General features: G+C 43.4%; 1 protein-coding gene across 7 annotated transcripts in view; it reads left to right on the forward strand.

Annotated features, from left to right (window-relative positions):
* The window catches only part of KIAA1671 (KIAA1671 ortholog), an 87,688-nt gene that overhangs the window by 49,428 nt on the left and 10,514 nt on the right, over positions 1 to 27,746 (forward strand). For 5 of the 7 annotated variants that reach the window (XR_012631348.1, XM_074887695.1, XM_074887694.1 and 2 more), the window contains one exon: positions 24,351 to 24,469. Coding sequence is in view for 6 of the 7 variants with exons in the window: in XM_074887695.1 (XP_074743796.1) it covers positions 24,351 to 24,469 (119 nt within the window). In the remaining variant the exon portion in view is untranslated. Of the gene's footprint in view, positions 1 to 9,449; positions 9,801 to 18,378; positions 18,563 to 24,350; positions 24,470 to 27,746 lie in introns of those variants that run through there. The other 2 variants (XM_074887696.1, XM_074887698.1) reach the window with 2 other exon arrangements.

Raw genomic sequence — 27,746 nt, forward strand, 5'->3', positions numbered from 1 at the left:
GCCCGTGCCGAGCCTGAGGAACAGCGTCTCTGCTGTCCCTTCGCACGTTGCTCTGGGAACGGCTCATACCTGTTCCTTCGCCTGGCCAGGGACGTGCCACTAATGCTGAAAGGTGACAGTTGTACCCGAGGAGTGTTGGGTTTTTGTTTCTTCTTACGCGTTTTTTTTTTAATTCACTGCCATTTTGTCCTTCCTGTAGTCTAAGCAAGTCTCTTTCTGTACAAGACCTGCAGAAAGGATGTGGTTTTCTTGTTTTGTCTTTCTTTATTCCTTTTTACTGTCCTCTCTTAGCTGATATTCAAGAAAATACGTGCAGTTACTATGAGCTATGAGGTTGTTCATGAAACCTTGGCAGAGCATCTTCATTTATATTGGGGAAGTGGCAAAGCCTGTGCTGTAGGTCTGCAGGGAAGTTGCGAGTTCCCTCCCTGAAGTCACTTTCTGTGCCAGGGAACATTCTTACTTCTATTCTGCCCCTGCACGAGGGGACTCTGTTGTGCTTGCCATAAAATGTGATTATTTTTATAATGTTGTTTGTGCTTGGAGAGGTTTGTCAGGTTAGCACACAGCAAGCCAGAGGCTAAAGCCTTCCCCTGCCACCTGTGCCTGGGAGTTTTCCGTTCTGGATTGTTTTCTCCTTACCCCGGACGTTTCACCCAGAGTAGGCAGGATAACACAGTGGCTGTCAAGTGAGCTCAGCTCTGTTGATTTGAATATTCTATTTATCAGATAGAATTCTATTCAAATCAACATTTGATTTGAGTAAATATTCTATTTATCAAATAAAAGTATGATACCACAGGTGAACTCCAAGAATAAGGTAGTTGTGGAATAAGGATGAGCAGCATGTGGGTGGTATCGTTTCTGTTTTCAGCACCCACTGTCGGTGATTGAGTCCTCTCCTAGAGCTGGTGCTGCCCCCCTGTCGTTACGCTGCGGGGCAGGAGATGAGCTGTGATGGGTGTTTGTCCAAACGCGGCGTGGACTGTGCGGACGCCTGTGTACTAGGGAACGTGATGGCTTCCAAGGGACACAAATTAGTTGCTCAGCAAAGGTTGTCCTGAACCAAATCTGACCGGATGATAAATAAAGAATTCTTGTGTCCTGTTACAGATCAGATGAGACTCAGATTTCAGAGGCAAATTGCAAAGACAGTTTTATTGCATAGGCCTTTTTGCAGTTATGCTGCAAAAATATCAAGAAATTTCATCTTTGCTCTTCAATCTGGAGGAATAAATTGAAGTATTTGTCTGCAAAGCCACTGGCACTGAATTACAAAATAGAATTGTTTTCCCATGATTAAAATGCATTACTTCAAGAAATTAGTCTTACTCTGAGGTTATTATTATCTCTCTTTATTTTAAAGATTTTAAAAATAGCCGTGGACTACATTGATGAGATACTTTATGAAGTACTTCAGCACATTTCTTTAAAAGTCTCTTGTATTAATGTGTGCTTGTGTAAGCTTTCCAACCACTGATCCAGAACCTGTTGCTACTGCAGTCTTTCCTTGCCCGCTAGTTTGTGAGGCCTCTGTGGGCTTTTAAAATAAACTAACAGAAGAAGAACAAGTCTGGAATTGGAACTTCAGTCTCTTTTGTAGTTGGCTATGGGTGCCTTTAATGTCAAGTTCTATGCAACTAGTCTTAAATTCTGAAATTAAAACTGTGTATGTGAGCTTAATTTGCTCAGTTTCAGTAGGAGATGAAAGTAGGAACAGAAAACAAATATTTGGTGTAAATATTGAGATAACCAGTGTTTCAGGTTGCAAAAGAGATTTCACTGTATATAGACACTGTGCAAAGTCCTTTCGTTAAAACACTCCATTCAACTATCTTTTTACCTTTTTTTTTTCACTTCTGATCATAGACTGCTTATGGTTATTGTGGCAGTGAAGCAGTCCAAGCATCTGAATGAATTGCATTTATCGTACTGCCACGAAAAAGAAAAAAAAAAAAAAACCAACCCAAACCAAACAAACCAGGTAAAACCACTAAGCCCTTTCATCTTTGGCTGTGTTAAGTTTCATGGGGAATCTTGGATTTGAGGGATGGGAAAGCCAGGTACAGGAAATGGGAAAAAGGATGGAGTAAGAAGCAAACCTACCGCAGTGGCTGGCTTAGAGCCCACGTCACGTCAGTTATTTTGTGATGGTGTATGTGATACTGTGTAAAAAGCAGAGAGGGGAAGCAAAGTTCTTGTGGTCATCAGAGTACCAGTGCAGCAGTGCTGGTTGTGTTGGGGCCTGTGTCCTATATTTGTTCGGGTTTGGGCACTCGAGGTACCCACATCACGGGTGATGATGCCCCCCCAGTGCGTTGGAAGCGTACGGGGAAGGTGTGAGTCTGAGGGAGCTGTAGGCAGGTGCCTGGTCTGCTGCCGGTCGCTCTCCGGGCTGCTGCCTTCGAGGTGGAGATGGATGCTGTGGTGTGAGTCGTATCGTCTCTTTCTCCTGTCTCAGAACAGACCTTGATAGGACCAGGGGATTTATTTCTATTTCCCCTAGACTCAGTGTGTGTCACGGCAATCTTCTGCGCCCATGCACCAAGCAGCTGCTTGTGGCTTTGAAACAATGCAAAGTGTTGAACTCTGTCGAGTATAACTGAGCGTCGGAGCCTGAGCAATTCCAGTCTTTTGTTCATGGACCTAAATGTAAGCCTTTTGTTTAACTTAAGTGCTGTGTTAATTTTTCTTTTTTAGCTTAAATTAAAAAGATTGCTATGTGCTATGAACAAAGATCAAAATTAAAGACTTTGTGCAGTAAGACTTTAATGAACAGTTGTGACAGCTCACTGACAGTAACAGAGGAGGTGCCTTTGATTCTGTACGTCTGACTTCTTGCCAGTGAAGTGAGATTTGACCTGGCAGACAAACTTAGACAGTTTTTACCCATAAATCTGATAACATGATTGAAATGTGTGCATTTTTCAGATTTTCCCAAACCCAGATATCCTACAAAATGGGGTGGGTTTTTTTTGTTTCTGTAATAGCAAGTAATTCTGAAGAGAAGGGGGGAATTGAGAACTGGCAATTTATAGATAGGAGCATTTTAAAGAAACCAACTTGATACACAAGCTTTGTTCTTTGTATGTGGAGAGTAAAACACACTATACTGACACTGCCCCACACAACATCCTTGTCTCTAATTGGAGAGCCGTGGGTCTGACGGATGGAGCACTCGGGGGATCAGGAATTGGCTGGACGGTCGCACTCAGAGAGTTGGGGTCAGCAGCTCCATGTCCAAGTGCAGAGCAGTGACGAGCGGCGTCCTCAGGGTCAGGGTTGGGACCGACCGGCGCTGTTTAACATCTGTGTCGGGGACACGGACAGTGGGATCGAGGCACCCTCAGCGAGTTCCCCAACGACACCGAGCTGTGTGGTGCGGGGACGTGCTGAGGGAAGGGATGTGCCATCCAGAGGGGCCTGGACAGGCTGGAGAGGGGGGACGTGCAAACCTCATGGAGCTCAACAAGGCCAAGGGCAAGGTCCTGCCCATGGGTCGGGGCAATCCCCAGCACAAATCCAGGCTGGGCGAGGAGTGGCTGGAGAGCAGCCCCGAGGAGAAGGACTTGGGGGCGTTGGTGGGTGGAAAACTGCCTGTGAGCCAGCAACAGGCGCTGGCAGCCCAGAAAGCCACCCGTGTGCTGGGCTGCACCCAGAGCAGTGTGGGCAGCAGGGCGAGGGGGGGATTCTCCCCCTCTGCTCCGCTCTGGTGAGACCCCCCTGCAGTGCTGGGTCCTGCTCTGGGGGCACCAACATCAGAAGGACACGGACCTGCTCGAGCGGGGCCAGGGGAGGCCACGAAGATGCTCGGGGGGCTGGAGCACCCCCCTGTGAGGACAGGCATTGGTTTATTACTGTAAATGAGAATTTGAAGGTGATGTGGTTAAAACTTCTATTATAGGATATTACATGTAAAAATTCAGCCTGTAGCTGGGAGTGCTTGCTAGTCCTTCTTTGAACATGACAGTTCAGATGGCAGAGAATACAGAGACAAAAATAAGGAGCATGTGAAAAAATAAGTTGTTTTGTAGTGTCTGAGGAACCCAAGGAGTAATTGAGTCTGGAGCCGTGCAACAAAGCTCAGCACGGTGCTGCGTCTTTAAATAGTCCATAATGTCAAACACAACAGGTTAAATTAAGTTCTCTTACTAATGAAACAGAGTCAGTGTGGAATGCAGGACCAGAACAGCCTTACAAGGGCAGGCTTTGCTCCTCGGTGGTTGCTGAAGACTGAGCGTAATCGAGATGGACAAACTGAGAGGCCCGAGATGGAATTGAAGCTGTCATGATCTTTGCAAGTACTTGGTCATGATATTTGTCTGTATGTGGGATGATGACTCGCAGAAAACACTTAAGAAATGTGTGAATTGTTAATAATTGCTAACTTAAGTGGAGCACTGGGGCGTGAGGCAGGTAAGCATCAGGAGAAGAGGTTTCTGAGTGAGGGTCCCACAAGGGAAAAGCTGAGACTTTGTTTTCACAGTTAGTTGAAACTAGCATTGCCCATCTTCTCTGTCACATCTGCTTTGTGACAGAGAATGATCATTCAGGGATCCAGCCTAGGGGAAAACTAATCCCCAGTATCGCTTTGGTGGGCTTAGCTCCTTGGCTGGATGGCCTGCCCAGTCCTGTGCGCGCTAGCGCTGCCCGGGGGGAGGTGGTGATGGGGGCACCCAGCCACAGCTGGAGACCCTGTGGCCTTGAACGGCTCCTGCTCACCATGAGGCAAGTCCCTCCTGCCTCTCACGGTGTGTGTGTTATGGGCTGTGCTATGTGCTGGCCTGGTTTTAATTTGACCTTCCAATCCTATGTAGTTGTTAGTGTAATTATATGTATTTGAGAACAGGTGAAGCTCAGAATGAGTTGAAAGAAGCTTTTGGAAAACATAATGTAACCATAGAATTTTGCTTTTTACTGAATGAGGGGAAAATGGGGATTGTTACTTCTTTGTGCAGGATTATATTTTTGAGTTGTAGGTGGAATAGGCATTGTTAATAAAAGCATCCAGCAATGTTTGAATAATGAAGTCCCGTTTGCTGCTGTGGTAATCAGTCATGCAGTACTGGTTAGCAATGTCTGCTTTCCGTTTTTGGAAACTGCAGACCCTTGACAGATCCAGGGTGGCTGTAGTGCGAGATAATCACTAGTATTTCTCAAGGGCAGAAGATGGTCTTGTGCTGTTCTTGTTCAGAAACACGCCCTTACTCAGCCGGAAAGACTGCTGAAGTGGCTGGGAGACAATTATAGAACATCTGTATGGTTTGAGCTATGTTCTGTAGGCTGATGGTTATAAAAAGATATGTGGATTCACCACAGAAGGAGTAAACAGAGCCCATGTGTAACCCACATGCTGTTATTTAATTAAAATACAGTTGTGAGCTTTTGCCAGCTGGGAAGTTTGTGTGAAGTGCTACAGAGCATCATATTCTGGGGAGCTTTAGAAAAGAAATACAGAACAAGTTAGTGTGCTCCGCGGGGAGCCCAGGCTTGCTTGGTCCGTTGTGTGCGTGCCCGCAGGCAGGAGATCTTGGCCGTGGCAGCGTGCTCTTCAAAGCTGGTACTCTTCCCTGGCTGGTGTGGTCCTTAATCTATTGTAAAGTTGATTTATGTCTTTTAAAATGATTTTTAATAGTGGCTTATGTTTTTCATACGGGTGAAAACTCACTTGAATCAGAAAAGCCCCAAAACATGATTTGCTACTTACAGCTTTTGAAACTCCATCCTTTAGACTTTCCAAGTGTTCTCCAGCTTCGGTTGGCTGATGTAACAGGGTCCTCTGAGGTTTCGGTGGATTATTTTACTTACCAGAATAGAAGGGATAGAAGCAGTCCATTTTAATAAAGTAGAGTAATAACCGTCCTCTCACACACGCACTGCACAGATGAGGGCAGAGGTCAGCATATTATGCTTTTGATGGGGAGGGACAAAAATAAAAAAATGTAACTGTGAATCTATCCAGTCCTTGCAGTGTCCAGTGAGACGTGTTATTGAGGGTGTCTCTTTTCTGTAATTGCTATGCAGATGCACTTTAATAAAGCAATAATCCTACAAATTTTCTTAACACTTAATCAATATTTTTCAGACCTTGGTTATTTTTAGATGGATTTTCTAAGGAACCTAAGTTTGACCGCGTAGTCTGTCAGTCTCCTGGCAGCTGCTGAACTCGGCCAGTTTTGGCATGGAGCTGAGGCGGGAGAACATGCAGTCACTTACTGCATTTCAGCTGAAGGGGTGGAAAAATCTTCAACCATTTGAATTTGATGGTGAAAGCGCATCTGATTATCTTCTAAAACATTTTGCCATGATGTTAATGGAAGTGTAAATCTAAGTAAGAATTTAGATGCTGAGTATACTTAAATACCTAGCAGTATGTTCACGTGGTAGCCAGAAGATACTAAATTTAGTATTGCAGATAGACTCAAATCAGCAGTTTTACAATCTTCTAAGGATGAAAATGGTAAATTGGGCATAACATCTCTTTTCAGGAGAGGTCTAATAAAAAAAAAGTGGAATCTGTTCTCTAGTGAATTTTCAGATCGTTCAAGTCACAGACGTGTCAGAAGTTCTTGCAGCAAGCTGTAGGAAAGCCGCCTTCTGTGGATCTTGGGTTGAATCTGGTCGTGCATCTCATTTTTCTGAGATGCACCATTTTGTGACAGGCGATACACCAGAAGGTTGGTTAAATTTCAGTTCTGCTCTGCCCGTCCTGTTTAGGTGAAGGGACTGCTGACTAACTTGCATGGCAGCTACAATGCAGAGCGCTCGGATTGCTATTTTGGGGGGCTACTGAATCAGAGCCTGAAACCATCTAAAATAGCCAAGTGCCTCATGAAGAATCCTTGTACTGCAGCAGGCACAGAGCTGAACTTGCAAATGCACAGATGTTTGAAATACAGAGCTTAGATTAACCAGCATAAAAATGTGTAGTAAGTCTTAAATTTCAACCTTGGATGCAAGTTCTCCATCGCTCATGAAGCATTGTCCATAACTGTGTCAGAATAAACATCATTTTTTTCCTGTTTCTTTAAAAATGTAAGAAACACCCAGCTCTTGGGTCATCTGATCAAAAGTATCTCTTTCCATTTCCATATAAAAACAACTCTGTAGCTCTTTAAAAGAAGAGCTGTGTGAGGAAGAAAGGTTTTTCTCTATTGGTTGGATTCCCTTTTAACACTGAGGGTTTTTATTAGACTGCTAATTTGAGAATGTTCAAAACAAATAGCGTTCCACATCTTGTTCTTCATTTCTGAATACATTTTGTCACCGAAGTTTTTCTTGAAGATAAGTTACAGGTTGCTGGAGTTTCACTCTTAAAAACAGTGCTTAAAAGGCAAGACACCCCATTTCCTCCGAGCATCTTGTGCTTGTGTGCATGTTTATAAATAGCATTTCTGATAGAATAAAACTTTGCGCGAGAACCATTTTATAAAATATGATCTAGAAATTATTCATTTCATTTCAATCTCTTCCTGAACGGTTTAGAGGAGGAGCGGATGATGCAAGACCATGGTACTTTGTATGGCAAATTAAGCAACAGCAACAAAAAATCCCTTGAATAAACAAGAAGGCGAGCAGCTTTCAACATGCCTTCCTTGCCTTCATACCTGTGTCTCTCTTTCCCCTCACTTCTGAACTAGTCACGTCTTGACTCTGGACACCTGTTTATTGATTTAAAACCTTAGCTTTTATTTCTGCAGTCCTCCCAAATGGGCTGTTTCCAGAAATTCCATGGCGGGTGACATCAGACTGCTCAGTGTTACCTGCTTTTGTCCACAGGGTCCTCTCATTCCCCCGACCCGTTTCAGGCTGTGCGGTGGTGGTGCTGGCCCCGGGGTCTCCCAGCTGCCGGGGAGGGAGCAGAGTTGGGGAATGGCAGCGAGCCCTCGCTTACAAAAGCTGATAGTGTATGAAAGTGGGAAAAAGCTTCAAATGGTCAGACCTGTTCAGCTTTGTTTTGAGCTTCTGGCTTAATCCTTATCTTGCACTGATACCGTGGTCACTAACTTGAAAGTGTCTCGTTTGAGTTTGTCAGTCGCATAATAGAGCAGTTACAGGTGATGGTGCTGCCTGAGTAGCCACCAGACAACAGGAATCGGGTGTAGGCTCTGTCCCAACCTGCCCCGTCCGAACAGGAAGCCCTTTGGTGTCGGTGTAAAACATTCCCTGGCAGAGACGTCGCTCTTGTTTTCCCAAGGAAGGGTTAAAATCAGTAAGTACACGTGACATATGCAAACTATGAATCATTCCAATAGATCTGTGCAACTCCTGCCTGCTTAGGCAGCAAGCAGATGCTGTTCCCTTGGTTGCCATGGAAACCCTGCCTGTACTATAATAAAGCCCAGCCCAGATCCTTCCTTAGGCAGACCTCTGCGGCGGTTTCACCTAGCTCATTGTTTCCTCTCCGGAGAAGAGGCGAGGCAGGGACAGAGAGGAGGCAACGGGATACCGGAGGCAGCGGCAGCTTTCGCCTGCTTGTAACCTCTTGCGCCTCGCTGGGGGCACGGCAAACCTCGCTGGGGAGACTGGGATGGGCTGGCAGGCAGCTCTGAGCGCCAGCGGCTGCTTCAGAGTGCCTCTCCAGATTGTGTAAGGAGAGGAGCTGGCGTGTGCGGCGGCTTTCAGAGGCGTGGGGAAAGTCTCGGGGCCGGCCACTGGTCCAGCGCCTCACCGTTCCCAGCTCCGCTCCCCGGTGGCGAACCCCCCTTGAAGCCGCGGAGCTGATGTCATGCCGAGGATCTCTTGGCAGGCTCTGAGCAGGCAGCGAGTCCGGTCTTGAAGGCAGCAGGCTTGACACGTTCCCCTTCAGCCTCCCCGGGCCTCCCGACTGGTGATCTGCGTGCCGGGAAGTGGAAATCTTGAGAATGGTTCTGAAGATGGGAAGCCTGCTGAGGAGGGGATTCTGCCGATGCTGACTCCTTCCTGCAGAGTTTTTGGGGAAGAAAATAATCTGGATTTATTGTTCAGAGCATCTGATCATTTTTGCTGCTAAATGGATTGTATAGAAGCATCAGAACTTTGTTTAACGTACTGTTACCTGAAAAGCTGCCGAGCCAGAAGAATACGATTTTCTTTATCCTTCTGATATTTACAGCAAAACAAAAACTTGGCTTAAAAAAGGGAGTTGCTTTTCCGGCTCTGAAATGAGACAGTAAGAGACTAATTCGGTGCTTGTAAAGGGACTAATTCCAAGTGACTGTGTCAGGATTTAAACCTTGATTTCTCTCTTTAACATGGCTGAATTAAACATATTTTGATGGAACTCTGGAAATCTGATTGTAAGTAGGGAAAGTCTTTTATTTTTTCCTGCTTGACAAATACCAATCTCCAACCTCACATATCTTTTGTTAATTAAATACAGAAATATGCTGATGGTTATAGTGTAGTGCTGTTTACCTTAGCTGAAAACATTTTATAAGTGGAATCTTTTTTGCAAAATAAAATCAGGGTTGTTAAGGAGAATATATTTTACAGTAATTGCTACTGAATACTGATTTCTCATCTCTGCTGGAAAAATGGATTACCTTGGAGACAAACTGACAGTGGCACAAACTCACATGACCCAGTGGATGGGTACAGTGCGGAGATCCTTACAGGAAGCACTAAATTTAGTCACTACTGCGGTTGCTCATGAGCGGACTAGCGGGGAAGGTGGAAGCAGGACTCCCTTCAAGCGAACCTCCTCCTTCAGGCACTTTGCATCCCGGAGCAGAGAGTCCTTCCGAAGGTTTTCAGTGCGGAGTCAGCAGAGGTTTTCCTCTTTGAGGAAGAGACAGACCAGTTCAGAGCCACCTGAGCTTGTAAGCTATACACCTTTTTGAGACTCTCGAGGTAGATAATACCGTGCAAAAAACCTTGGTTTTGTTGCAGTATTTTATCTAATACCAAAATCTAGATCATGTCTGCTTTTCAATGTAAAAATAGCCCCAAACCACTTCCAGGTAGTGGTGTCTGTCTGTCTGCTCCCAGCTGGTTTCTTTCTGCAGCACAGGTGGATGTTTTCATTTGCCAGGGAACATGGTTAATCAAGGTTTTGGGAATGGGGAAAACACTGTGTTGCTTTAAAAAAGATCAACAACGTAAGTAGGACAAATATTTGTCTGAAATTCGAAAAAGAAAGTTAGTCTGAAACTGCACTCGTGTCATTTCAACACTACAGGTCAGCATGACTTTGAATGCACATCAATAATTGGTGATTTTTCAGTAAAAAATGCCTGAAGCTAAATTTGTAAAAAGAGTTAAGTGCTATCACTCTGGGGTCAATGGTCATTATTCTTTTATTGAAAAAGAGGTGTTTATTTCTTCAGTATAATTGCTACTTTGACATGAAATAGAAGTTCTATGACCAGCATGACTTGTGAGGGCTGTAGTGGGGCGGAGGCAGGCTGTAACTTCATGGGAGCACAGGAAGGCAAAGAGCCCTCGGTTCACCACACTGGGTGCCAGGCAGAGCCTGCCCCCCCCTCCCTTTTCCATTAAATACCTTTCCTAGTCTGTGGGTTATTCTCAGGAGGGATGGTCTGTATTAGGTGGCGTGCCAAAGCGGTGGAGGAAGCGCTGGTTGCGTGGAGAGAAGCCCCTCCACCGGTGGAAGGGGTGCCGGCTCTTGCAGCTGGGCTGGGGTCTGCCATCCTCCTTGCAGCCATTATTCGACACCCCCTGTTTCTAGTTCCAGCAAATACTGCAAAGCAGCAATGTTTTTACGTTATAGCGTGTGAAAGGTAAATGAATCTGGTTTATTCTGTTTTATTTCATGGAGAGGAGCCTAAACTGGTGATTTGAGTTGTACCTGGAACTGATGATTTAAGACTGACGCTGGAACTACGGGAAGCGGGTCTACTGTGGTTGACTTGAGCAGAATCGGGACCAAAGCCTTGGTACCAGTACGTGGGTAAATCCTGACCAGCTTGCTCTCTAAAGTGGCTAAAATGTTTTGGTTTGTGTTTTGGTTTTTTGGTTTTGTTTTGTTTTTTTTAAACAAAGTAGTTATTCATGGTAAAGTGTAAATGCATAAAGTTCTGATGTGGCCTCGTGGAGGTTTGTTCACTGAACGGTTGAAGGTAGAGTTGCATTCCTTGGGCAGGTGTGGTGTTTGTGTACAGGCTATTTCCAGTACTTTTTATCAGTTACGGTTATAGCACTTTTGTCCTAGCTTGCTATTCGTCTCCTGTTTGGCTGTACTGGAAAATATTGTTAAGTGAGCACAAAAGAATGAAGAGCAAAATATTTGGTAACCACTGTTACAGCGTTAGCATGGTGAAGTTCTGTTGGGTTCTTTTTTTAAGGTGATATTTTAGATTTATTAGAATCATCTGAACAAAAGAGTTGTTTAAAACAAGTGAAGACTGAAAAATGGAAATGCGGAACCTGCAGAGGGCAACTGTACCACTTTCCTTACACTAGGCTGCTTACAGAGCGGAAATTGTGAGAGACAGGATGACCTTTTCACTTGATTCACTGGTGACAGCCACTGGAGCTGCTGTTCCTCTGTTTCAGCAGTAATTCTGCACGTGCTTGGCTTTATGCATGAATTTGGTTTAACTTGTGCCCAACTCCTGCGCTTAAACTTAAGGTCTCAGCGCTTGTGAAAGTTCGTGGTTTGTGCCGTTGTGTCTTCCGCAGAACAACTTGCGAACATGGACCCTGAGCTATTATTTTTTCATCTGGCTGGAACAGGGTCCTGGTTTTACTTAGGCCTTGAAGCTACTGACATTTTTCTACAAAACAGCTATGGGAGTAGTATAAAGCATGTCATTCGTCATAAACAGACTTTATCATTTTAGAGTACTGTAGAGTAGTCCCTTGGTGCTGATACTTCAGCGGTGCAGTTTCTAAACAAGGAGCAGCCGGGCTCGCGGGCTTGTGGCCCAGATGCTGCCACGTGCCTGACACGGCGAGGGCCAGTGGCTTTTGGCTCCCATCGCTGGTGGCCGCTGGCTGAGCGCTGAGCGTTGTACAAGACCAACAAACCTGTGCAAACTCAAGTCAAACAGCGCAATTTAAGGTAGCGTGAGTCAACTTCTTAAAGTATAAATGCCTCGCTGCTGAGGCTGAAGGTAGCGGAGGTGTGGGAGTGCGTTCCGCTGTGTGGATGTAGCTGTCCAGTTGTCCCCTCTCATGACTTTGGTGGCCTTTCAGATGAAATACCAAAGGAAATAGCAGGTTAGTTCCTATGGATCTCCTGTCACTGCTTCAGATCTGCTGGAGGAATTGGGAGTATTGCTTTTAAAGCATTCAGCCATTTATTTTTATATCTGTGACTTTTAAAAAATGCTTGAGCTCAAAAATTGTCTTGTTTTCTGTTGAGTTCTGTACTTAAGTTGCCATCCTGTGTTTGTAGTAGCTTTTACAGCAGAGGGCTGGTGCTGTGTGTGCTGTCTGCTGGATCCCACGGTGGGAACACTCGGGGCTGTTCCTTAGGTCTGACGTAGGTGCGGTTCCCAGTCTTTACAAATGTGGGGAGACTGACAGGTCAGCACCTTATTAATAACATACTACAACGTATTTGAGCTGATAACTACTGCAAGCTAGGTAACTGGGAAAGGGCCATGGATATCGCATTTTTTTCTGGGCTGTAAGAGAGATTTTTATCCACTACAGAGGAGCTTTAGGATTGGAGTGAAAGAGATTTGATGTAATTGGTTATTTCCTTGCTGGAGGTCATCAAAGTAGGAATCAGGCTGCAAGGGAGGGGAAATAATTTTATTTTCAAACACTTCTCTAACAGCTCAGGGTTTATATATCCACTTTGTTTTTCTGTTCATAGCTTGTCACATTTTCCTATTCGACTTCCTGACCCCCCTCCCTCCCTGATGCTCAGTGTGTCTCAGTAGCGCCACAGAGGGGAGGTTCTGCAGCACCTTCCCTGGGAAGGGAGCCTGGCTGGATATACTGTGTTTAAAATGTAATCCTCTAGCTTTTATATGGGAACGAGGCTTTATACACAGGACATTGTGAGTTGAATTTGTGCCTTATAAAATCTCTTCTATCCTCCACTTTTTTTAAAAAAAAATCTAAAGCCATACACTTGAAATTACACCTAGATAAATAAATGTCTAAGAGCAATCTGATTCTGAATCTAGAGAAAGTACAGCCATGGTTTTAAGAATTACTTAAAAGCTAGGATTATCAAGGGATAAGACGAGACTGAGAGCTAAAACTAATTTATCTTGTGTTTCCCAAACCAACAGTTGATCAGTCAGAATTTAATATATGCAAATCTGCAAGAATAATTTTTATTTTAAATAGCTTCTCTGGTATATTCAACAGCAGACCGTTTGGAAAAAGATTATTTTTTTAATTACTATTTTTCCCTGTAGTACTCCTATTAATTTCTTCACTGAAACAGAATACTCTGTCATTCATGGCACAAACCCCTGAGCACACGGTTTTTCTCATCAGTTGCTGCTCCCCAGCAAGCGTTTCCTTCCTCTCTTCTGCCTTGTGATAGTCTGAAGATATGGCTACATGAGCAAGGCTAGTCCTCTGTCCTTTTTGTTTCCACTGAAATGGAATTTAATTGGTCTGATGTTATTTTCTACAAATAGATGTAATACAGTGTTCTCATATTTTATTTAAGGAAAAAAGGTGTCACCGTGGACTGAAGAAACTTACTGGCTGCTGCACCCGAGAGTGCCTGGGCCCTGCTAGTGCGGGTCACGTGTACGGAAAACTGTCCGCACGTAATCACACAGGACCGACTTTAATTGCCTCATTATTCTGGCATAGTAATATCAGATCTGGGAATCTGCACTTGAGCTTGCAGAAGTTATTACTTTACAGTGAAACCTTTTAAATGGAAGCTGATTTTTCTCCCAGACACTTTTATTTGAGGCTTTTCTCCATTTTTCGTCTCGTGTCATCAGCTTAGTGTCTTCGTTGTAATAGGAGCAGAGATACCTTCATCAAACATTGCCTCTGTTTTAATCATGGTAGGATCAGTCATGTTTCTGTTAGAGGTACGATATCTGATTTCACGGCCAACACCATTAGTTCTAGATTTCGAAGTTTGGTGCTGTACAATAAAACCAGGGTCATTGTTTAATACCCCCAGTTCCTTAGCTATCCCCTTGCACCGCTAAAAAAGTGTGGCAGTTTGTTCCTTTGTAAGATGTTTAACTACCTTCAGCCTGCGAGCGTGAACAACAAAGCTGTGGAAAACCTCAGAGGTGTCTCAGGTTCTTGGGGAGGAGATTCTGAAATAGAACAGAAATGATTAATTCTGTGGCTGCTTGGGCTGTGAGTAGTCCATGTGTTTTACGTGAGTTCTGCTGTGTGCTAAAAATCACACCAAAGTGCATTTGATTCTGTTTTGCTTTCTGCTGTACTGGTCAGTTGATGAAAACGGTCTTTTCGTTCAACCTTGATCTGACAGCATCAGTTATTTTGTTTGGAATCAGTTTCAATACAGTTCCAAAATAAAGACCAAAAGCAAGTGTTTCGTTTGACTGCACGGATCCCAGCTCTGCTGGGAGGGCACTTGGTCCTTCAGAGGGTTTTTGTTGTGTCCTACAGCCCTTCCACTATCGTCCTCTCTGCCAGAGGCTGAAATTCCCATCTTGTTTTTTTTAATCTTCACAGATGCTTCTTTCTAAGCCACTATAAGCTTGTATGGTCAGTGTGTTTCTTGGAAGAGTTGGTGGACTGTGACTTTTCCCATTTGAGTAGGATCCCTCTCTGGTGGGAGAGTGCTGTGAAAACCTGGTGTGAATTATACACGTGCCCTTCACCTGCACGTGGCCTGGCCTTGTATCTCTGCTTTTAAAAGAACATTGATCGGTACTGTCTGTTTTGGTTTAACTCGGGGTCTGTCTGCAAAGGTTTGTCCTTTATGGTGAAGACCCCTCAACAAACTACTTGTAAAAAGAAATTAATACAAGTTGGCATTTTTATTCAGAGCTTGGCTATTCTGGTACAGACTCTACAACAAATAGATGCTGAACTATTTTGCCCTAATATTCACCAAAAGCACAATGAATTGCTCTCAAAAATATTTGTTTTGTACTGTCAGTGAATGGAATTTTACCTTTAAATTTCCGGAGAGCTGTTAAGGTGGCGTGAAGCATGTTTGCAGAAAGCAGGCTTTTAAAAATGAGTTGTTTGTCTTGTTTCAGGGTGGGGGGGAGGAGTAAAGCTGTTCAGTTTAATTAATGAAGATACAAGGGCCAATACTGAAACAGTTCACGCTTTTTCATTCTTAATAACTTTTCTTTGGTTTAACAGGCCATGAACATAGCTGGCAGCATAAATCTGGGCCATAAAACTGTAGTGATGGGTATTTAGTAGACTGCCTTTGTTCCCTTGTTATTTTGACAGGAATGATCATTTAGAGGACTTTGTGATTTTACTTAGGCTGCCTGCAAGGAGTTGATTTCTACCATGTTCTTAAAGCACAAGAAAAGAACATGAATATATTTAGAGGTGGTCACTTTGTGTTTGTTCACTTTGCTTGCTTGTTTGCTTGGTTGGGTTTTTTTAAAGCACTAAGTGATAGCAGTTAGCTTTCGGAGGGGAATAAATTGCGTTAAAAACATCACTGAACGCAACTCTTAACAGTGACGATCCGTTTTATTTAAATTTTGTAACGTTGTGATAGTCGCAGGAAATACTAGTGGTGTTTCATTGACCTGTGTGTGTATTTTGACTGCTCTCTTCTAAGACGTCTTCTGAGTTGTCTGAGATTTCTGTTTAAACGAGCAGTGCAGTTTCCCAAGTCTGTGTGTTTGTTATTCACTTGTTGTCAAGAAATCCTATCACTTTCTGTACATCTTTAAATCTAGACTTTAAACTAAAGAGCACTTTTTCCCAGGAATGTTTGTTTGAAGTTTAACTTGTGTCTTATGTGGAAAAACGTTAACTGTGCAGAAGAGCTGTGAAATAAAGTATTTCAAGTAGGAGGTGTTGATTTCAAGTATGTAGCTTTTCAAAAAAAGCAAATATATTCACTTCCTAACATAACAGTATAAAATTGTCTTGTTCTGGCTTGTGCCTCTTCTGTTGAAGATGAGGGATCCTGTTCAGCTCTTGGTGCCAACTTTTATTAATGCTGGTAAGAGTTGCGTGTGCCCTCTGGGAGAGAGTGGATTCCTCAGTCTCTGAAGTAGGACAGCGCTGTTCTGCTCAAAATCTTCCTGATGGACAGGCTGGCAGCCTCTGGCTCTGATCCTGCTGGGTTTGCTTTCTTGGGGTTTAATTTCTTTTTAGCTTGACTGCCTAAGGCTGAAAAGAAAATTTAATATGTTGATATAGGAGGGATTTTAAAGATGTTCCCAACTAGTTCTTGTACTCTGCTTTGGCTTTCTACTTTCCCACTTCTCAGGGGAAGTACTGTCATGGCTCACTCAGCCCTAGCAAGGTATATATTTAGAATTTGGTTCTTGTCGGCTTTTTGCAGATCAAGTCAACCTCTGCTCTGTCTTCAACCTTGCACTAAAACCACACGATATGTGCGTGGTGAGTGTTCGCAGCGTGTCACAGCAGCTCTATTTTCAGGGTATAAAAGATGACAAACTAAAACATCTTTGAAATCCTCAATGGAGCGAGGAGGTTAACTTCACAAGCAGTGAGTAGAATCATTGCACGATGGTAACCAGATTCCTAGCAAAACTAACTTCATCCGGATTAACCCGGCCAAGTTCTCTGTTGTGGCCAGTTGGCTTCAGGTAGACTCTGGGTCTCTCTTTGGTGCTGCTGCCTTTCAAACCGCGAGTCTCTCAGCTGGACCTGGCTCCCAGAGGCACAGCAGAGCTGGGGCTTATGACTGAAAGGTCCATTAATGGAGGAGAAGCAATTAGCTAAAGACCAGCAAGCAGGGGAAGTAATTTTGTATGTTCGAAAGGTGTGGAAAATGCCGGGGATTGGGGAGCTGTGATAGTATTCAGGCTCTTGTGGGTTCAAGTTTAGGCTGGAAAGGTGTTGCTGGGACCTTGCTGTTTGAGCTTGAGTAAAACACTGAACGTGCTGGCAGTGGTTCCCTCTGGCTCCTTTGTCGCTGTGTGCAGCGAATGTTTTGTGCTGGTGTGGTGAGGAGGGTCCCTGTCAGCTCTGCACTAACCCGTTTGTCAAATCATTTGTAGGGTTTAGGTCTGTTGCACAGCTCGGGTGTTTTGGTTAAGGTGAAAATATTTTTACCATGAGACATGTACACATTTCAAAGGGATACACGTTGAATACAATGGATTTAGTTCTGTTTCGATCCAATTCCAATACAGTACTGAAGGAAAGAGTTTTGCTTCTAAGCTTAAGGCTGGCTTTCATATCAGCAAGGCCGTGGGACTGGTGATAAGGCCTGTTGCGGGGGGTATAAAGCTTTCTACCCGAGAGCAGCTGAGCTAACAGTGCCCGTGGGATGTAGTGGCTTGGGGGGGTCTGCCCTCGCCACCCGGGTCCTCCCAGGTACCAGCTGTTCTCAGCTGACCCTGGGCATTTGCTCCTCGGGTTGGGGGCTGGAGGGGACAGCTGCCCTTCCCCTTATTTCTACAGACATAGATCTGCTTTTCTGCAGTTTTTGCGATGCCTTTCCAGGGAGAAGGGGTTGGGGTTCAGGCCTGTGCATCAAGCTGGGAAGCTATAAAAAGGTGGGGAATTAAACTAGTCACCCTCTAAAAACAACCCATGTTTCGTAAGGTAAATGCTGTCAGCTTTTAACATTAGGGATATAATTGGCTGTTGCTTATCGTATCCCAGTGGAAGAGGTAGAGAAAACACATATGGCTGAGACAGCCCTAGGTTGCATAGCAACAGTGAGGATGTAGTGGCTGATATCATTTATGAGAATGTTTTATACCGTGGGACTTGGTACCTACTCCACTGCACATAGAAAAATTAAACATTTTATGACTGAAAGGGGGTTTTGAGCAGAGCAGCGTGGATCCTGAGGACGTAACAGTGCTGGATGTTGTGCGAGTGCTTTCACGCACAGGCGGGGGCCGTGGGGCAGGCCTGTGTTTCCCCGTGTGTGTGCTCGTGTGCCCCGGCAGTGGCTGTGCTTTGCCCCGTTAAACCAGCTTGTCCTCTCCAGCCCAGGTGGGCCGGGGCCGGCGGGGCGCCCCCCTCGCGCAGAGACCCTGGCTACTCGCTGCAGTCTCCTCTCCTGCTGGCAGCAGGGGAGGTGGCCTATGTAATAAAGACCTTGAGGTTATGAGATTGATTAATTCAATTACTTCTGTCACTGCTCTTAGGCTTGGTCTCCAGCGTTTCTAAAGTGCTTCCTTGGTTTGAAGATATTGTGCTGAACAGGGTATTTGAGAGGGCTGGGGAAGTCGTCCTCATGTACGTGGGTGGAGCCTGCGCTGGAGGTCTCTTAACTTTCCTCATCAGTGAGGTCAGAAAGAAAATGTCCAATTCCTGGAACTGTTTATCTGTCACTGCAGCATGGAGGGCGGGGTGGGAGGCAGAAGGTGCTGCCTTCTGCCTGGGACATTACACCAAGGCAGTTACTCCTTTCAACAATTTATTTAAACACTGAGTTGGTAAATCTTCTCGCCTGATTGCTAGGAACTAACTGGAGCGTTGGTCTTGAGCCATGACTTACTCCTTGTGGGCAGCACTAATTCGCCGGATAGTAAGTACAGACAGCAATCCTAGGAGGCTGATTCCAAAGTTAGATTTTCCGCTTGCTGTATTGGCGTTTGGGTACTTGCAAAGAAAAACCACATGGGTTGTGAAATGTGGTTTAGTTTCTAAGGCCCTTTTACTGTGGTGGGGTTGTTTTTGGTGTTGGTTGGATTTGATGGGGTGTTATGTTCTTCATAATTCTGTTAGTGGTCCAAAATATATAGTTTATCTTTTAGTAATAATCCTTAGAATCATTAGAATAATTGTAGAATAACTCCGATTAGAAAGAACATCTGGAGGTCATGCAGCCCAGCATTCTGTTCAAAGCAGAGTCAACTATGAAATAACAGAATAAAATTTTAATAGAATAAGGTGTATCTTCCTGGTGTATTGTAGGGGAACAATTGGGATGAGTTTCTGGGTTTGTAAGGGCTTGTGACACCGCACTTAAGGAGAGTTCACACTTAAGGGACAGGAGAGTTCTGAATATGGGCAATTTGACCAAATTTCTAATTTCTTTTAACTGAAAAAAGGAGAGAGAAAAGGGAAAAGAGAAGGGGAAAAAAAAAGGCTTTTCAAGAAATTATCAAAATCTTTTCTCTTTGAGTTTTCTATTAACAAGGCAGATGGGCAGAACTGCATTCCGTTGTGCAATTACCTATTCATATTCAAGTTATGCCAGTAGATTTTTAACTTTCGATTTTTGCACTTCAAGCTGTGGGATGTCATTTTGGCTGTCTGATGTCTCGGTCTCTTTTGCAAACAAAGATATTTTTGAAACTGTCTGTGCAGATTCTGACTCATGAGATCTCTTTCAACTGGTATTCCTCATCTGCCAGGTCTTCATTTCACATCAGCGCAAGAGAGTTTTTCACAGAAATGTATGCATTCATTCTTAGTTACGGTTAATTTTTGCACTGGTAGGACCAATATTGTGTGTGCATCATCTTCAGGAACTGGAAATTGCAGGAGTAATCAGCCCTGGACTATTGCCAAACCCAGCTTAATTCCAAAGCAGTACCGAAAGAGGCATAATCATAATGTCTCATTTTAGAAGAAGAACTAGAGGCAAATCAGTATACAACTTGGCTGTTTTATTTCATGTCAAAATTAAGTTGATTTTTTTTTTTTTAAATTTCCTGGCTACTGGCATAAGAATTATGAAGTTAAAGATCAAAGCATGGAGAATTACAGCATTTAAATACTGGATCGAGAGTAGTATTTATGTGACTGGGGAGATTTTTCTGTGATCTATAAATAAGAAAATTCCTAATTTGGGTTTATTTTGTGCTCTAAGAAGACACTAGATCCCTCTTTTTATTGTGTTTTTCTTTGAAATGTCTGGTTTTACTGTGTCATGAATATTCTGTTTATCGAGGAAATGGCTGTGTCTGGCCTAGCTTCCCATGTTGTACACCTCTCTTTGAGCTTTGGTTTCTTCTTCCAAGGGGTGGATAAAGAAACAGATTGGATCACACATACTAGCACACGTGTATGGAGTTAGTAATGGGTAGTTGTTTCTTACACAAAAGGAGGTTTCTGTTGAGAGCAGATCTGCTCTTAAGAGCAACAAAAGTCAAAGCCAGATGTGTCAGTTCTTTATCTTGCAGGATCTCTTGTTCTGTGGAGCTTATGCATTAAAAAAAAAAAAAAAAAAGCGAAAATTATTGTCATCCATGTGCAGAAGTGATCTTTAAATTAGGGTTTAGGCTGGGGAACAAAGTACAAAGCAGAAACTGGTCATTTTTGGGAGCAGTATGTGTCAGAAAGTATTTTTTTCTTTCTCTTCCCATAACTTGGGTAAAAACTGGCTTTAGTGCACCTTACTGTGCCACGGGCTGCGTTGCAGGCGCCACTGGGCAGTAGGTAGGGTGCTCTGATCTCTCTTCTGTGGCTGTTATGTAAATTAACGTGATGCAGGGCACTGTGGGATGTGTGATACAATGGGCTTGTGACAGACCTGGAAACTGTCACTCTAGTACATTCAGTAAATCTTACATTATTTTCCCAATCTGTCACATGTTTTAAAGCTTTCAATTTGTAATCCCAGTTTGTTCTTCATTCATGCTCTTTGTCTGTAGCACCAAGTTGTTCCAAGTAAAATGTTAGTGCCAGAAAATGTAAATGTATCTGTATGATCTAATTTGAGTTGCTTGTGTCTAAAAGCATCTCATCCATAAAACACAATGGTGCGTATGTGTAGTTCTCTGAGGATTTGTAATTTTGTCTGATATTTAAAAAACCCAAAAGTTTAATAGCAACTATTAAGTGCTATCCAGAGAGCGTGAAGGCTGAAAGAGGATGCAAGTAAATTACCCCCTTTTTTTTTTAACTAGTCTCCACTGGTTTTTAAAAATAAGCTTATAGTTACTGAGAGTAAACATTCTGAAAACAAAGGGAATGGGTTTTTCCCGGCATCTCCAAGGTCCCAATGCTCAGTGCTTCCATATTACCAGATTGCCTTGAGTCTTTCTGGAGTGCAGTGAAGGTGGTACAAGAGAGATCTTCAACAGAAATGCTCAAACTCATCATTCTTGTGCTTGCTAATCATCATGTGCTGGAAAGAATAATTTTTATGGTGTGTTGTTGCTTCCTTCTTCCACACACGCCATCTCCTCCAGGCTGCACAAATTGCTTTTTCCTCCACCAGCTGGGGAGAGGATTGGCTCCTCTTACCTCTCCCTATTCTGGTCATAGTTGGTCCCTTTTTTCTCTCGGCGAGCTGACCAGGTTATCGTATCTCATTAAATTCTCTGCAGTTCTTCTCAGCTGGTAGAAGCCCGAGTCTTTAAATAGTTTAGGCCTAAGGAGCGATTTGCAGACTTGAAAGAATGTTTATTTTTTCCAACTAATCATTTGGCCTATTAAAAAATACGGGTTGAAAGGGATCATCAGGGAAAGTCATACAGTCTGCTGAAATTAGCTTCCTCCAGGAGCAAAATGCAATAACACTTCTCGATGTAACAAAGTAATCTCTTAGAATTTGGAGTGTCTTATTCCTTACATTTAGACTTTTCGGTTTGTTTTATTGAATTTAAGTTTACAATGTCTATAGAATTAGTAATGTTACTTCTTTTGCAGGCTTGATTTGGTTTTAGCGTAGAGAATTGCTATCTGAGTGTTAGTTGTGTCATTTTGGCTATAAAACCACATTCAACATTCAAATCTATATAACATCAAGTAAAATACTGCCTGAAATTGAGGAATATGTGCTGATCAGTTTGTCTGCAATGTAAAATTTTATTAAGAATTACTGAGCCTTCAGATGAGCGATATATTTGCATCTAAATTTCTTTCCTGTTGCTGCTGAAATGGTATTATCTGGGTTGTGCATGCTTTCTCCTTACAGCCATCACGTTCATGATAACACAGCGCTTTTTATAAACAATGTCTCCTAAATGCTATAAAACAAAGTTGCTTTTCTGCTGCTCCCGTTCCTGTTTCTGAGCTTTTTAGGCTATGCTTCTAGCTAGAAACAATGTGAGTAATTGCAAGTAGTACAGTAGATACTGTGCATAGAGATAATGTGCTGTAGCTGCAGCTGGTGGAAAATACTGGCTTCCGACAAGAAGGGCAACAGGCTTGTGTCCGTTGGGTTGTCACTGTCGTGCAGCAGTGTCACCCGGGCGTAGCGGGCGAGGGCTGTGCTGCCACTAAAACTGCCAGATGCTGCAGTGCTTAATGCAGACGGCAACTTTTTCGGTGCAGAAAGTGGCAAAAGTTGATAAATACTTTCTACATACTGGCTATGAGAATGTGGTAACTTGTAATGTGAGATTGGGATTGAAAAAAAAATACATAACAAGGCTCAAGCTGGAAAAACTGCTGAACTAGCGTGGACAGTAGGGAAGAAAGCCAGAATAATGATCTCTGTTAGTGCCTTTCCTAGAAGTGGATCAACTTGCCAGAGGTTATGTGGCCACCAAGAGGCAGCAGAAGGCCGAGCCCAGGAGTGGTAGCTTAGCCCCTGGTGCAGAGCATGAAATCATGGCGCTACAGAGGGAATCCGTGGAAAGCAAAACATAGGCCCAAGCCAAGCAGGGGGAAAATGCCCTGTGGTTTCTAAGAAATACCAGACTATTTCCCCTGCCACTGCCTGAGCTGTCAGGAGCCTGTGCCTTGCGCAGGGCTGAGAGCTTGTCCCTGGAATGGACTGAAAAATGTCAGCACTCCGCTCGCCTGTGGGCGTACGTGTATATAGCTATATATAAAGTGTAAGAATCGCCACCAGTCAATTAATTATTAGGTGGTGGGAACATCTGGAAGATGAAAAGCAGGAAACGTCTGTTTCTTGTAGCTCACAAACTGAGCCCCGGCTTTACTTGAGTATTACAAACTAAGCATTTTACTTTGTCTAGTAATGGTGCATTGTAGTAGCTGGAATAAATGGCGGAGCCTTTTGTTGTTGTTTCTCGCATTAAGACAAACCACTTTGTCAGCAGCAGAGAGCGTGACGGACCTGGGGAGTGGCAGTGGCTGACGGTACGGTTGGGGCGATAGCAACTTGTTACAAAAGGTGGAAGCACTGTAGGATGACTTCAGCAGCCAGGTATCAGTAGTGGTGAATTGTCCTTAGTGTCAATATTATAGTTGTAAGGCAGCATTCTTTAGGTTTACAAAATTAAGGATGCAAGAAAACATGCAATCTCTTTTTTTTTTTTGGTAATATTAAGGAATCCCGTTCCATTGGATATGGTTGTTACTGTGTGTGTGCTGCCTGGAGTGCAATAGATGTGTTGGTAGTTTGCACCCGTGTGTTCTGCTAGGTAGCACTGAGGGGGTGGGTGGGTGGTGTCTGGGTTTGGGGTTTAGTTTTGTTTTCCTCTTTTTTATAAAGAGAGAAAAAGCTTAGGACAGGTGGAAAACAATGTGATCTGCTGTCAGATGAGATCTTCATAAGCAAAATTGATACGGCACTGAAAGCCATACTTGTATTTGTTCAGGATAACGAATGCAAAAGGGGCCAACATTTAATTATCTCTGCACAATGTATTATTTCAGTAACTATCTAACTTCAGTGCGTAACTCAACACAACTGTGAAACAAAAGGTGCAGCAGTGCTATATTAATATTGGTCTGCTGCAAATCTAGGGTGCCAGCAGTCACAGCTGACCCACTTCTCTCCCCAGAAAGGGAAGGGTCCTTCGGTGCACTGCTTCCCTCTTATGAAAGTAGCAGATCTATAAAATAAAAATACTTGGGAAATGAGAGGTCGGAGAGGAAGACAGAAAAAACCCCGTGGTCTGTCTTACGCTGTACATCGTGTTTGAACTTTGCATTAGCACACATCAATTTGTCAAAGGCTTTCTAGTGTCTGGCACTGTGCTTATTTATTTATTTATGCTTTTTATTTTGAATGACTTCCAAACAAAGAGCTGAAAAAACAAAAGGTCCTTTTATTAAACCCAGGAAGAGATCTGTAGAGTTGATGTTTCCCTTGTATGCTTGGGGAGATTGAATGTAGGCCCCAGCAGAATTCTTTGTGTTTGCATAGGTGCTTCTAAAAAATTTTGTGCAACCTGAGATAAGAATAATCTTAAAGCAATATGGAGTTACTAAAACCAGGGAGTCAGTTCTGGCCTCTAGAACCGGCTCTTTGCCCAGGAAAACAATGCTTGTTTTATAGAGAATCATTGTTCTGAGTTCATAGCCATGTTCTGTGTTTAAGTTAATTCCTGGTTTTATGTTCACCGAGTTTAATGGGTAGATTCCAAAACACTACAGCAAATAAAATCTGTTAATCCTTTAGCCAAGGGATGAAGGAATGCTGAAATATTTCAATTGTTTCCTTGCAGGATCAGCTGAAGCAGTGCTTCTCCAGACAGCCCCCGGGAGCGAAGGACACAGACACGCTGGTGCAGGAGCCCGACAGCCAGTATGGGACCTGGAACGAGCAGCGGCACAGTGGGGACAGGTAAGGGGGAGCCAGGTCCCCGCTGCCCTGCGCGAGCTTCTCCTTAGCCCAGCAACGAGAAGAAACCGTTGGTCTGGCTGTGTATGTGTGTGCATTCATGGCTTTTCTAAATTGCATGCTCACTTTCGGTGACTATACAGTTTCCTTAGTCTATAGGTGAAGAAATATTTCTTTAATATCTGCAAATTGCAGTAAGTTTTGAAATTTAAACTCCATGCTCCAGTGAGAACACGGTATCACACTTCTATAAGCGCTGACAAAACCCACTTGGACTGGAATAGATTTAGCCAGTCTGGTGGTGAGCAAAACACAAGTTAGATGCTATTTTTTAGTGCTAAAATGGTAGAAAGAAGATATGGGAAAAACAGGTTTTCTCAGTAAATACACCACATGGCTTTGACTACATAAGCATAGGTAATAAAACTTTTTTTTTTTTATGCTTTGTGTTTGTAATTATAATTAGAAATGTACGTTTCCACATTTAGGAAGTGATTACCTGCTTGTGTGGCATGTGCCTCTCATGGCTTGAACTAGGGTTCTGGGAAGGCTTTCCTAAAATTGTCTGATTTCTTCCCTGTCAGGTAGGTGAGGAAGTCTCTGGTTATGGTTAGACAGGGTATGCTAACAGGTCTGGGGTTTGCTCTATATTTTCATAAATTTGGGGCTCTCCCATACCAATTAGCACTGCCTTGACAGAACCCATTCAGAGGGGTGCTCTGCACACCAGCGCCGGATCTGACAGCCTCAGTGTGTTCCAAGAATCCGTGGGGTGTGATGTCTGCACCTCATTAACTCTGGAGCATTTTAGTGGGGTGAAATGGAGGGTGAAATGGAATATGGGTTGAATGGAAGCTTGTATTACTGACGCTTTTCTGTTATTAAAACGATTTAACGACATAAACCTAGAGCACTGAAGTGTGAGGTTTTTTATAACTTACACCTGTTGTGTAAATTGTAGCTTGATCTACACTGTTGGAGCCAATATCCTATCTGCTCAGTGTAGTATGAAAATAGCATCTTAGCTGGTTTTTTTTTAATCCTGTACTTGTAGAGATCTTACAGCAAACATTAATGTCAATTATGTTTGGTGTGTTCTACACTTGAGAACTGCGTGTTATAAATATTTTATTGCTTATGAAATCAGGGTAGCTTTCAGCTTGAAGTTCAGTGAGCTAAGTGACATGCCAACAGTGACATCCAAGTCTTCTGTAAAATTAACTTTGATTTCAGTATGTTATAGACACTTTCTGAAATCAGTTTCTTAACAAAGGTGCTTGTCTCGGCTCCAAGCCAGACAGCATTTGAGTGTTATTTCAAACCTGGAGGATTCTTCTTGATTAGAAAAGTTCCAGCTAAAAATTCTGAATTATTGAACTCAGTCCCCATGTCCTGGAATTTTGTTACCACTGTAAGAAATATTATTGTTTTCTTTGTTTACGGTGTAATGATGACAGTAGAGTGACTTTTCAGCATTTTGCCACACCCTTGCTCTGCTTTAGCTTGACTTATGGTTCATTGCGGGGAATTACTGGTGTATTAATTCAAGCACTTGGAGAGGACTGAGAGTAACATCCTTTTAAATATTAAATGAATAATGGAAATTTTCCTGGAATATATTGAGACTGCATTTTGTTTGCAGTTTATTTTTTATGAAGTAGGAGGCCCCTGCCAGGACAAGTGCAGACGTTCTCCTCCTCTTGCCGTGGGTGATTCCAGCATGTCTCTGCGTTCGGCCGCTGCCGAGGCGGTCGTCATCTCCTCTGCTGGGCCCAGAGGCAGGAACTTACAGGAGACTCTGATAATTCAGCTTTCCTGTTTTGCCTGGCTCACTTGCCTTAGCTCTTGCCAGCCGTACAGCCCGTGGTGGTGCGTTCCTCGCGCTCCCGGCCGGCGTCTGGCCGTAAGCCGACCCCACGGCTGAGAGCGCGCCGGGCAGCGGGCACCGTGCCCTGGGCCCGGGGAGGGCGAACGGGGAACACCGCGACGGCGGGACCGAGCGACGTCACCGGCCCGCTGCGGCTCTGCTGCAGGAACTTCCAGTTTCCGGCAGTTTCCAGTCATGGAGCGATTCTTTTAGCCCATTTGGGAGTGTTTCATTAATGTATCTGTGAATGAACTCATTTTCTCTGAGAGAGGAGTAGAATTTTAAAATAAAACCCCCTGACTACACAGCAACAGGATAAATGTGGTTGTTTTCCTAAATAAGCTGTTAGGGAGGTGGAGGAAGGACCGATTTCAGCCAGAACTTAAGTCGCTGCTGGAATAAGCGTAAGGGGCTGCTCTTGGCTGGTTGCAGTGGGCTTAGAAGGGAAGGAGATGATTTAATTTGGAGGTGTTAATTGGGTTCTTCTTTGCTTCTCTAAAAGATTTTTATTTTCATTTTTTTCTCAAATGCTTTAGTAAGCTTTTCCAAGTTGACATCATAGAAAATTCTTACTTCCAAATCAGAACAGTCTTCGTAATGGAAAACAATTCTCTTCTATAGCAAAGGGACTGTGTGTGTTAGATCATGGATTTACACAGGTCTGACTTCATAAGGTTTTAGCTGTTTGTTTCTTCAAATCCTCTAAGCAAGACTACAGCAAAGTTTTTGAAAAGGAAACCCACTTTAGTGTATCAGCTACCCCCTACAGATGGGAATTTGCAGTTACAGAATATAAAAGGGCGTTTTTAAATGGGTGTTATTTCTGTGTGATGGCTTAGGCAGATAGTGAGAGCTGCCTTTTAATTCTAATTCCTCAGCAGAGTTACTGTAAAAAGTAGGATTCCTTTACTTTTTGACTCCTAATTTCACATGACGAGGCAACACATTCTTTATGGCCTCTTGGCACTGTCTTGCTAAAACTTAATTAAATTTAATTGCAATAGAAAGTGAAGCTTGATCTTAGTTTATTGCCTATTTGTGATAACCATTCTGCTGATATTTGTGTGCACTACATGAAGGATAATTTTTCAGAGGAGCAAGTGTCTGTAAATGACACTTGTTGAAAATTGTTGGTAGCTTACAGATACGCTCATAAAACTACAAATCTTAATGAAGGAATAGAAGATTCATAATACATCTCAGTAATGAGGGTTGAAAACATGTTTAAAATTTCAATATTTGACCATTACTCTGAAGGGAATTTTCCCCCTAATCTGCTGTTCAGATGGAAAGAATCTGCTGTGCGTAGCAGTGTTTGTACTCCAGTCATCCTTGCCGCGTTTGGTGATGAGCTGTGCCACAGCGTGTGGTGGGTAACGATGCTGTAGTGGTGCGAGAGCTCTGCAGGAGAAT

This window comes from Strix uralensis, chromosome 17 (genome assembly GCF_047716275.1).
Source record: "Strix uralensis isolate ZFMK-TIS-50842 chromosome 17, bStrUra1, whole genome shotgun sequence".
Lineage (NCBI taxonomy): Eukaryota > Metazoa > Chordata > Aves > Strigiformes > Strigidae > Strix > Strix uralensis.